An 11,030-nucleotide genomic window follows, 5' to 3' on the forward strand; every position below is an offset into this window, starting at 1 on the left:
ATATATTTTTAGTTGTCCAATTAATTTCTTTCTATTTTTAGTAGAGACGGGGTCTTGCTCTTGCTCAGGCTGGTCTCAAACTCCTGAGCTCAAACAATCCACCCGCCTTGGCCTCCCAGAGTGCTAGGATTACAGGCGTGAGCCACCGCGCTGAACAAGTAGATTTTTAAAAGGACACCCGGGGTCCCTAATGCAGATTTAGCAGGCTCATCTGGCACCAATGGGGTCCCACAAAATAAGCACACTAGAAACAAAACAGGGCTGTTAACTCCCAGCTGCCTAGAGCCCAGTGGCTCCTAACTGGGACTTGATGGGCAGACACTTGTCCCTGGGCCTCTGCTCAAGGCCACCCAGTCCCCGGGGCCTCGGCGGTTCCCAGAACAGCAATGGCCTCAGCAGCGCTCTGGCGGGAGGGTCGCTGGCGCTTACACACCCACGACGTTCACACCACACACTCACGTATCACTCACGTAAACACCACTTGCGTGGCCCACACTGCAACCACACTCACGCACACAGCCGCCCCCCCGTGGCTCCCGCCATGACTGACCAGGGCAGCGTCCCCTTGGCCCCCCAGGTCTGGCTGCAGCAGAGGGCTCTGCGCAAGCGCGGGTGCCGGGCTGTCAGCCAGGGGTGCTGGAGGGGGCCGGCCCAGGCACCTGTGACCCTGTCTGCCTGGAGCCCTCGGGCCAAGGCCACATTAAGGTCCCCACACTGCGGAGAGGGCAGAGGACCCTGCATGGCACCGTCCGCCAGGCCAGCTCCAGGGCGGGTGTGAGGGCGCCGCCCAGGCCCGCACCACCCCAGCGCCACTGTCCTATAAAACCATTTATTCGGGGCAGGGCAGGGCGGGGTCAGCTGAGCGTGAAGTGCTGGGCGCAGAGGTCGTCCCGCCGGCCCAGCAGGCCCTGCGCGGGGATGAACTCCAGAGGCACCGGCTCGGGTCCCTTCTTCTTCAGGTCTTGCTCGAAGAGCTGCAGGGATGGATGACGACCTCAGGCTGTGCTCGGCAGCCCCTGGGGCCCAGACCCTCGAGCCCACACCCCTGCACCCCCACCCCTCACCTCATATGTGGTGAGCTCCAGGAGTGGCGCGATGCTGACCTCGGGGACAGACAACACCTGGTTGATGACGCTGGCAGCTTTGGACACCTCAGGGTGGTAGTGACGCTGGAGGGCCTGGGAGGGGCGTGAGGGAGCCATCGATGGGGCCTGCCGAGTGCCCCAGAGCGCGACCTCCCTGTCTGGGGCCTCTGAGCTGCCAACCACAGACGGGGCCGCAGGGCTGAGCACCTCCAGCCATCCACGCAGCCGCGGCAGGGTAGGAAGCAGTTCCAGGCAGGTAAGGGCTCCCCCAGGGGACGGGGGCAGCACGGGGCTGAGCCACGCAGGGACGCGGGCAGGCGGGGGTTCTGGGAGGGGCCGGAAGGCGGCTGCCTGGGCAGGTGGGCGAACGTGGGTGGGCTGGGGGGGCGAGGTCGGGCAGGGTGATGGCCTCACCTGCAGCTCCCACAGACAGCTCTCCAGGGCCCGGCTCTTGGCGGGGTCTTCCTCTGCTGGGTCGAAGGGGTCGGCGTCCAGCTCTAGGAACGAGATGCGGACCCTCATCTGCCACCTGCCACTCTGGGGCCACGGAACCCGGGCAGAACCTGCGCCAGGCGCCCCTAGCCCCACTCAGGGCCCAGCCCTCCCCAGCGCTCACCAGGGCCCTGCGGGCGGTGCACGAGGACCCGGCAGGCAGGGTGCCTGCGCAGCAGGTTGCAGATGAAGGGCAGGACCATGAGCAGGGCCTCAGGAGGCGCTGTCAGGGCCAGGCGGGCCAGGCGCTTGGCGAAGGCAGCCACCAGGTAGGCGGGGAGATGGCTGGGCAGAGTAGCAGGGCGTGAGATGCCAGGGCGCTGACTGCCAGCCCCAGGCCCCGTCCTGGCCCAAGGCTGCAGCCCTACGCACGGGCAGGCTCAGGCACCCAGCAGGTGTCCTTGCACCCAGCCACTCTGAGCCCAGGTCAGGGTGCTCCCCAGCACTCACGAGGACGACAGGAAGAGGTCAGCCAGGTGGAAGAAACGGGCGCGATACTTGACGTGGAAGACAGACGGGTCCAGGAGGCCATAAAGTTTCCGGTAGAAGTCAGGGTATTCCCTGGCGTGAGGGGGGCGGTGATGGCGTGCCAGGACAGAGTAGGGCCCCCCCAAAACCCTGACCCCCTCGGGAAGAGGGGACCCAGCCTGGGGCAGGGCTGGGCATGTCGGGGAGACCTGCACCCTCAGGGGGACACTCACAGGTTGTGCTGGTGGATCAGGATGAACAGGCCGTTCAAGGCTAAGAGGCTGACAGCGCCCCCTGCAAGGACACACGGACATGGAGCGGCCTCCCCTGCGCCCCACCCTGGGCCCCCGAGCACGAGTCCACAGGCGTCACCACCTGCCCCACTGCCCTCCCCCAGCCCACACCGGCCGGCCGGGAACGGGCAGCAGCCCTGTGGGCACCGGGCTGCCGCCTCAGCCACCGCAAGAGCGAGATGAGCCCCGGAGCGCAGGGCAGGACACGCCCCACGCCGCGCCTGGCGGAGCCGCTCACCGAGGTCGTAGGCGCTGCTGAGGAAGTCTATCATGAGGGTGGGCTGCGCCAGGTGTGGCAGGACGGAGTCGTGCATGATCACCAGCACCTTCTTGTACAGGCTCAGGGGCAGCTACAGAGCCACAGTAGGTCACGGTGCAGCCCCCAGGAAGACTGGGACCCCTCACAGGAAGACCGGGGTGCCCCCCAACCCTAGGATGACCCGAACATCCCCCTGATTTCTGGAAGACCAGGACATGTCCCCCAACCCCAGGGAGACTGGGACATCCCCCCTACCTTGTGCTTGAGGAGGCTGAGCCACATGGCCTGGAAGGCCTTCCTGTGTTCCTGCAACGGGGCCAGGCTGCACTGCCACCCTCCCCACCCGACCCGGAGCCCAGGCGCTGCTGGCCCGGGCCCTGGAGCCCCCAGCCCTGACGGCACACGCCGCTCCCGTCGCTGCCGACCCCCTCCTGCCCCCTCCCCGTCCCTGCTTAAGTGGGGAGCGGCTGGAGCCCTTGGAACTCAAGGACCCCAGGCTGGGCCCGGAAGCTCAAGGTCTCAGAAATGCCAGAGGAGAAACCCCCGCGAGACGAGGGGAGGTAAACATTCCTCATGGACACAGAAGGGCGGAGCGTGCACCACATCTAACACCGTCCACAGAAACAACACGTGGCTACGAGGCCTGTGTGTGGCCCTGGTGGCCTCGCCGGTTGGCACCGCCCTCCTGGGAGATTTCTTTGGCAAAGCAGGGGGTGGTGGCTGGGCCTCTGAGGGTCCCACACATGTGGACATACATCTACCACATACGTGGGCCGTGCCCACTAGAGGGGAGAGGCCGGGCCCTGGAAGGCTGCCCACCCCTCCAGAGTGACTCACCCTCAGATGAGTGACTTTCCACTTGTCCGACGGCCCTGCAAGGATGCAGGGGCCAGGGGTCACCCGACACGAGGAGGGAGGCTGCTGGCCCAGCCCTGCTCTCAGCCCCTCCTGCCGGGACACTCACCCGAGCGCGGCACGTAGAAGTTGGAGAGACTGCGCTCCTGGCGGGGCAGGCTCACGGCAGACAGCAGCGTGAAGGCGTTGTTCCAGAAGGTGAGGGACACCTGCCAGGAGCCTGGCCTGAGCATCTGGCCGCCACCCCCACCACCCACCTGCAGAAGGAAGACGGGACCTGGCCACTCACCTCAGGGTGCCGGTCGCTGACCCGGGCCAAGGCGTCCGCAGCTGCCTGCATCGTGTGGTAGCGGATGTCGTCATACTCCAGATACTCCCGGAACTGGGAGAGCAGCAGGCTGTGGTCCTCCTCGGGCGAAAGCAGGCCTCCCAGCACCAGCTGGGGGCAGAGAGGGGTGAGCACCTCTCCCCGTGCCCAGGCGCAGTCCAGCAGCGTCCAGGCAGGCTGCTGTCGCCCGCCAAGCCCCGCTCCAGAGGCCGACTGTCACAGCCAGACTGCTTCCCACGACCGACGGATCAGCACGGAGACACCCAAGCAGCCAGACTCACCCCTACAGGGAGGGGCAGGCAGAAGTGTCCCATCCAACACCCACCTGCTCAGCCAGCCCACGCTGGGGGCCATCCCTGGCTCCACCCCATGAGGTTCTTTGACAGCACCACCGAGGCCCTCACCTTGAAGAGCTTGCGGGGGAACAGGTAGTTGCCTTCCCACTTGGGCTTCTCCAAGGGGTGCGTTCCTTCCAGCTGCACGAACTTCAGGAGAGTGCTGAGGGCCAGCTCCTAGGAAGCAGGGTCAGAGTGGCCGTGACGCACCCCCGCACCCCACAGACGGTTCCCAGAGCTCCCCCCAGCCAGGGCTGGGCCAGGCGGCACAGAGAGAAAGGGGACCCTGCCTTCGCCTGCTCTGGCCGCTCTCTACGCCTCCACATCCCACTGCTGAGACGGCAAGATGACAACGAGGTCTCAAGTCAATGAGGTGTGGGCCGGGAGCACACACAGGCCAGACCTGCATCACTGGGCCACCTGTGTCCAGGCAGGCTGCTGTCGCCCACCAAGCCCCACACCAGAAGACTGCTTCTCGCAAGCAGTGGACCATGGAGATCCATGTGTGTCACAAGGAATGTCACTCTGAACCTCGGTGACAGTCATGAAAACACGAGCATGAGAAACCCACAGGGCTCAGCAGCTCTAGTCCCACGGTCACAAGTGGGTGACACCATAGAGTGAAACAGCAGCCCCAGCCAGGGAGGCCTGTCCACTCCCAGGGAGCCCATCCTGGGCTCTGGCCAACAAGGCCCTTGGGGAGTCAGCCATGGGCCAGGTCACCAACTTCTTTAATGGCTCTATTGGGACATAATGCGTATGTTGTGTAATTTGCCACTTGAAGCGTACGGGCCAGCGTTTTTTACTATGTTTGTGGAGTTGCGCAACGCCTGTCTAAAGGGATTCCCGACTCCCCTCAAGTCAGTTACTGCCACGAACAAACACGGCCCCGATCTCGACAGAGCTGCTGATTTTTGTGAGAAGCTGGAAACAGGTGTTTATACGTGACATCACCCCAGCTTTTAAAAGCCGGGACTCGGGTTCAGCCAAGACGGACGTGTTGGCGAGGACACAGCGCACATGGAACCCTGGCACACTGCCAGCAGGCATGCGAAATGGTGCCTCTGCTGTGGAAAACAGCCTCAAACCTCAAAATAGTCCTCAACGTGTCAAACGCAGAATTGCCCCGTAACCCTGCAATTCCACTTGTAGGACACATCCAAGCAAATAAAAACATCCACACAAAAATACACATGCAAACGTTCATAGCTACACTGTAACAGCCAAGAGGTGGCAACGGCCCAGATGTCCCACCACGTGTGAACGGATCAGCAGGACGCAGCACACTATACACGCTGAGATGCGACTCAGCCACAAAAGGGAACGAAACTCTGACTCGGTCACGACTCGGACAAACCTCGAGCAGGTCGCGATGAACGAGAGAGGCCAGACATGAAAGGCTACGTATCACATGATCCCACTTAAGTGAAACATCTAGGAAAAGCACAGCCACTGACAGAAGGCAAATTAGTGGTTGCCAGGGCTGGGGTGCGTGGGCACGAGGACTGGCTGTGAATAGGTAGAGGATTTCTCCTTGGGGTGATGAAGACGCCCTGGAGCTAGGTAGTGGTGCGTGTTGCACGGCCCCGTGAATGTGGTCAAAGACATTAACTTGCGTGCTTTAAGTGGCAAATCGTGTGTCATGTGAGTTACGCCACAGCAAAGCTGTGACACAGCTGGGGACCCATTCCCGTGGCTGCAGACTGCAGCATGGGCTGGCACAAGGCTGGGTGTGTGGGCTCCACTGAGTGCCACTGGCTCTGGCTCTCCCTCCGCACCTAGCCAGGGACGGTACAGGACCGGACAGCCACATTCCTGGACAGGCATGAAGGCCCGCCACACGATCCTCCTATGTACAAGTCAGGGAACAGAGCAAGGCTGCCCGCCAGGAAACTAGCCGAAGGAAGGAAGCATCCTTACCCAGACAAGAGTCCAAAGAGATATCTGCACCCGGGCCCTGGACCTCTGCTGTGTGGACAGCCTGGGAGGTGGGGGGCGCAGGGGATGGACAAAGATGAAGCCGGCTCCGTGACCCCCACTCACCTTGACCTGAAAGGAGGAGTGGGCCAGGAGCTCCCCCAAGCGGTTGCAGCAGCTGTGGTAGCGGTGTCTCATCCACACCTTGTACTTGCGCACGGCTCCACGGGACCCTGCAAACAAAGTCACGGTGGTCATCCGGCCACACTGATGCCCACATATACCAGGCTTGGCCCAGCCCAAGGTCCTGACTACCTGCCCCCCAGTTACCCTCTATTTCGTCTCTATAGTTGGAGACAGGTCACCATGGCCCCCAGGCAGGTGCTGGGACCAGCGAATTCCCTGGGCCCTGCACACAGAACAGCTCCTGCCCCAGGACAGCCCCCAGCCAAGCTTCCAGGGTTAGGACCCCATCCCCTCTCTTTACTCCAGGATCTGGAAGTCCCGAAGACTGGGACACAAAGCCCCGACTTTAAGTGACGCTTAGTATCAGCACCAAGCACCACCACCACGTCCGTGGTACAGAACACATGGGAAAAAGTCCGGCCTCGTTCAGTGTCCACTTAAGCCTGGCTCCAGCATACCTGTCTCACCTTTTCCCCAAGAGAACCATCTACATCTCACCGTACCTGGTGTGCCCTCCCGCCACCCTCACGCCCAGAGACAAGGTTCTGGGGTGCTCATCCCATGGTGACAAAGCCTCCCTCCGACCCACTGTGCGATCAGAGAGCCGGGGACCAGGGAGCAGCGCAGGCCCCTCCAGGGCGCTCACCTGCCATGACCATCTCCTCAGAGGGCAGCGGGCCCACGAACAGCTCTCCGCGCTCCAGCAAGGCCCCAAAAAGACGGCTGCACGTGCGCACCGCTTCCTGGATCTCCTCCTGGTCCTCGGACTGCGAGACAGGCCGGGGTCAGGGCGCCCCGCGGGAGCTGTCACACCCGCTCCTGCCCTCTGTCCCACCGCACCCCCCGGCCCCGCGCGACCTCACACGCCTGCGCCCCGACCCTCCGGCCCCGTCTCCGAACCTCCCCGGGACCCGGCCGCGCCCCGCGCCGGCACCTGCAGCACGGCCAGGATGTCGAACACGGCGTTGGCCTGGCCGCGGCTCGCCAGCACCGCCTCCAGCCAGCGGCCCAGCGATTGGCGCGCGCTCTCGGGCCCCATCTCCCTCTCCATGCCGCCGCCGCCGCCGCCGCCGCCGGTACACACGACCGGCGCGCCGCCCGTGACGTCACCGCAGCGCGCCGCTGGCGCCATCTCCACGCGCGCCTCCCGTGACGTCACCGCAGCGCGCCGCTGGCCCCATCTCCACGCGCGCCTCCCGTGACGTCACCGCAGCGCGCCGCCGACATCGTCCCCACACGCGAGCCTCAGCGGCGTGCGCGGCCGGCCATGGCGCTGTTCCACGTCGCGCGGTACCCGGGCCCCGAGGCGGCGGCGGCGGAGGAGACGGGGCCGGGCGAACGGGCCCGCGCGCTGCTCGAGCGGCTGCAGAGCCGGGCCCGCGAGCGGCAGCAGCGGGAGCCCGCGCCTTCCGAGGCGGACGCGCCGTCCGAGGCTTCGGGCAGGCGGCGGCGGCGGCCACGGAGGCGGCGGCGAGGGAGTCCGGAGGCGCCGGGGAGCCCCGAGGCGCCGCAGGAGAAGCGGCGGAGGGCGGATGGCGAGCACGCGGACGCGGGTGGGCCGAGGCGGACGCGGGTGGACCGGGGCAGGAGGGCCGGGCTCCCCTTCGGAGCGCCGGCGCCTGGGGGCTGACCTCGACCCGGCCCGTGTTTGCGCGCAGGGAGCAGCGAGGAGGCGCCGGGGGAGCGCGGCGGGCGCTCCGAGGCGGCCCCGGACGGACGGCCCGCGGAGGAGGTGGCCGAGCCCGCGGCCCCTGCCCTGGTGCTGGGGGGCTTCGGGAGGAGGAAGACGTCGAAGGTGAGCTGCTCGCGTGGCGGCGCGGACGGGCTCGGGCGGGGAGGAGAGCGTGGGTTGAGCGAGCATTCCCGGGCCGCCGCTGGCTGCCGAGCCCGCGGGCTGATTTCTGTTAGGTCCGGAACCGAGAGAGACACGCGAAGCCTCATGTGTAGCAAAACGCTGTTTATTTTGGGCATCTGGGTGCGGATGGGTGGAGGCGAAAAAGCGTCCACGAGAGAGAAGGGGGAGAGCCTTGGGTTTTTCCCAGGGGAGTAAGTAAGTGGGCCGGAACGGCTGCTTGTAATAAGTTTTTTGTGCAAATAATCAACTCCTGAGGCCCCTGCCCCAGTCACATCCGTCCTTCAGCTCTGGCGTCGTCCTTACGGGGAGAGCTAGGGACGGGCAGCCTTCATCTCTGTCAGGGAGGGAGGGGAGGGAACGCGGCTGCAGCTGTCAGATGTACAAAGTCGGGGACTCCCTGGACTCCTGTGGCTGTTGTTTCACAAGCCTGAGTGTTGCATTAACCACGTTCTGTCCTATACATATTTTTCGGGTTCCCACTTGGAACAAACCTAGCATTACACCCTATTTGTTATATACATATAAGAAAACGAAGGGTAAGGTACTGGGAAAGGTAAAAATTAACCATTAGATTAGGAAGTGGGCATTGTTGTCTTTCTGACTGTTTTTTGTTTTTTCTGTTCTTGGAGATTTGGTCATCTTTGAAATGCAGTCAGGCCCATCGCAGGGGATGTGATCTTGGTCCCTGAGATTTGGTTTTGGGCAGGAAACAAAGGCTTGGAGTTTAACCCCCTGCAGTCTGTCGCAGAGCTTTGCAGGAACACTTGGAGGCTGTAAAACAAATTCTAAAAGCTGTGAGCTGGAGAAATGTAAAGAGAAAGATTTACATTTTTTTTTTTTCTGGGCTGTTTTAGAGTCCTAGCAGGTTGCCTGCTACTTTGGGAGAGAGAGAGCAAAGAGTAGGGAGAGCTCAGAATTGATTTTTAGCTGTCATTAGAAAATTGGGAGATTTAAGGATGTCCTAACATTCCCCCTTTTTGTTGTTAAAATTAAATTTTTATGTAAAATGAACTCAGAAGTTGGGAAAATGAGCAGAGATCTTTCTTCTGTAGCTTCTTGAAGCTGATTGGGAGGGATGTAGAGATCTTTTCATTTATTAAAAGGGAGGGGGTTGAAAACAGACGGTCTAGAAGTTAGAGTAGAGGCAGGATGGGTTTTACTGGAGAGATAATGAGGGCCTGAATTTTACTAGATAGTGGAGAATGTAGGGTTTGAAAATGAGACTTGAAAGTAGAGCCACTAAGGGGCCTCAGTCAAGAGTTTAAGATCACGCATGGCGAGAAGAGCTCAGTTTTGAGAAGGTAGAGAGGTCTCCTGGACTGTAGGCAGATAGAGATGTCATAGAGCATCCATAGCGGGGGATGGAAAATAAGATTATTATTATTAGGGTTTCCAGCGTAGGCAAAGGACTGACCAGCCTGGTGTGTAAGCTGGGCTGCGGCGGCGCTCACAGAATGACACGAGACGTATACAGAGGAGGCAAAGCACGGTGAGGAGTCGTGTCTCCCACAGCACGTTATCAGAGCCTGGTATCCGCGATGGGCTGGACTTTCAGGGAGCTCCCCATGGGCAGAAGCAGGTTCTGGAGGGCCTGTAAGTTTGAGTGCTGAGAGATAGATGACTCTTGGACGGGATTGCAGAAGCTTAGCTGTAGTGGTAGAGGCAGTGAGAGAATTATTTAAAAGGTTGAAGGAGGCCCAATTTGTTCTGGGAAATCCTTAAGTAAACTTTAGTCTTTAGGCTGTAAGTGTTGTGGTCCCTGTAAGAAACCATTCAGTGAGCTTTATTGCTGGCAGGTAGGCGCCAGGTGGGGGTGATGGAGGAAGACAAGGGAACCGAATTGAACTTACTCCCTTTAATAACAATTTTAAAACTAGTTTATCGAAGGTCACTAAGGTCACGTGAAGTAAAAGGCATTTGAGTTCTTCCAATGTTCTTAATACAATTTGATATAAGTGTCAACGGAAAAAAAGACCAAACTCTGTAAAATAATTTTAAAGAGATTTATTCTGAGCCAAATTTGAGGACCATGACCTGGAGCCACGCCCAAGAGGCCTTGAGCAAGTGGACTCGCTGTGGCTGGGTCACCGTTTGGTTTTATACATTTCAGGGAGACAGGGGTTACAGGTAAAGTCATAAATCAGTGTGTGGGAGGCATACATTGGGTGGGCCATCTCGAAGCGGGGCTTGCAGGTTTAAAGATTCTTTGGCTTGTAATTGGTTAAAGACATGAAGCTTTGTCTACAGGTTTGGAATGTTTTAACATAGGAGCTGTATATCAGAGATGAGCCACCTCACATAGACTTCTTGTGTAAATTGAGGACCTGCAGGTTTGTCTTGCAAACCCTTAGGCCTGTTAATGGGTTACAAATGATGTCCCCAAGAAGGGAGGGGTATGATGAGGCCTGTCTGACCTTCCTCCACCTGGCAGGCAATTTAGTTTTAGGGTATTCCTTTGGCCACGAGGGGGTCCATTTAGTCAGCCGGTGGGGGGTGAGCCTTAAAATTTTATTTTAGTTCACAATTCTCTCCTTTTGGCCAAGATCTGTCAGAGGCAGCATCTATGGCCAAACTTTCATTTTGTCCCATCTGTTGCCAGGGGGGTGTGGCTACCTGCCCTGGGTCCATCCAGTCTCTCGGTGGGACCCTCGTCGCCAAGAGGACTGAAGAATCGAAAGGAGGCTCACAGCCAATTAAGTATTTTAGGCCAAACAGGACTGGAGGCAGACAGGCATCCGTCAGTAATTTAAAATCTTCTACGTGACATAAGAGTAAAGTCCAAAATGTCAAAGGCAAGGCTACAAAAGTAACTTACCTATGAGTGTTGAGCTATTACATTCTTGGGCTTAGTGGTAGTTTTGTAGCAAATATAAGCATCATTAATGTTTAAGCTAAGGGAATTTAGAGACTTTTATTGTGTCATAATATTTTAGTCTTTTTAGTAATTTATACTAAGA

At 59.9% G+C, this 11,030-nt stretch overlaps 2 protein-coding genes across 5 annotated transcripts in view; one reads left to right on the forward strand and one right to left on the reverse strand.

Moving 5' to 3' along the window:
• Window positions 1-819: 819 nt before the first annotated feature.
• On the reverse strand, window positions 820-7,323 carry NOC4L (nucleolar complex associated 4 homolog (S. cerevisiae)). The gene is made up of 15 exons (XM_012657276.1): window positions 7,153-7,323; window positions 6,865-6,985; window positions 6,159-6,265; window positions 4,185-4,292; window positions 3,742-3,891; window positions 3,562-3,661; window positions 3,435-3,469; window positions 2,853-2,903; window positions 2,577-2,688; window positions 2,279-2,339; window positions 2,028-2,138; window positions 1,702-1,862; window positions 1,500-1,582; window positions 1,065-1,178; window positions 820-974 (listed from the first exon to the last, which is right to left on the reverse strand). The coding sequence occupies exons 1-15, from the start codon at window positions 7,267-7,269 to the stop codon at window positions 855-857; spliced, it is 1,551 nt and encodes a 516-aa protein (XP_012512730.1). The 5' UTR covers window positions 7,270-7,323; the 3' UTR covers window positions 820-854.
• Window positions 7,324-7,485: 162 nt separating this feature from the next.
• Window positions 7,486-11,030, forward strand: part of DDX51 (DEAD (Asp-Glu-Ala-Asp) box polypeptide 51) — a 25,776-nt gene continuing 22,231 nt past the window's right edge. For all 4 annotated transcript variants that reach the window (XM_012657283.1, XM_012657282.1, XM_012657284.1 and 1 more), the window contains exons 1-2: window positions 7,486-7,771; window positions 7,877-8,013. In XM_012657283.1, the coding sequence (XP_012512737.1) occupies window positions 7,486-7,771; window positions 7,877-8,013 (423 nt within the window). The remainder of the gene's footprint in view (window positions 7,772-7,876; window positions 8,014-11,030) is intronic.

Source organism: Propithecus coquereli, unplaced genomic scaffold (genome assembly GCF_000956105.1).
Source record: "Propithecus coquereli isolate 6110/MARCELLA unplaced genomic scaffold, Pcoq_1.0 Scaffold535, whole genome shotgun sequence".
NCBI classification, from domain to species: Eukaryota; Metazoa; Chordata; class Mammalia; order Primates; family Indriidae; genus Propithecus; species Propithecus coquereli.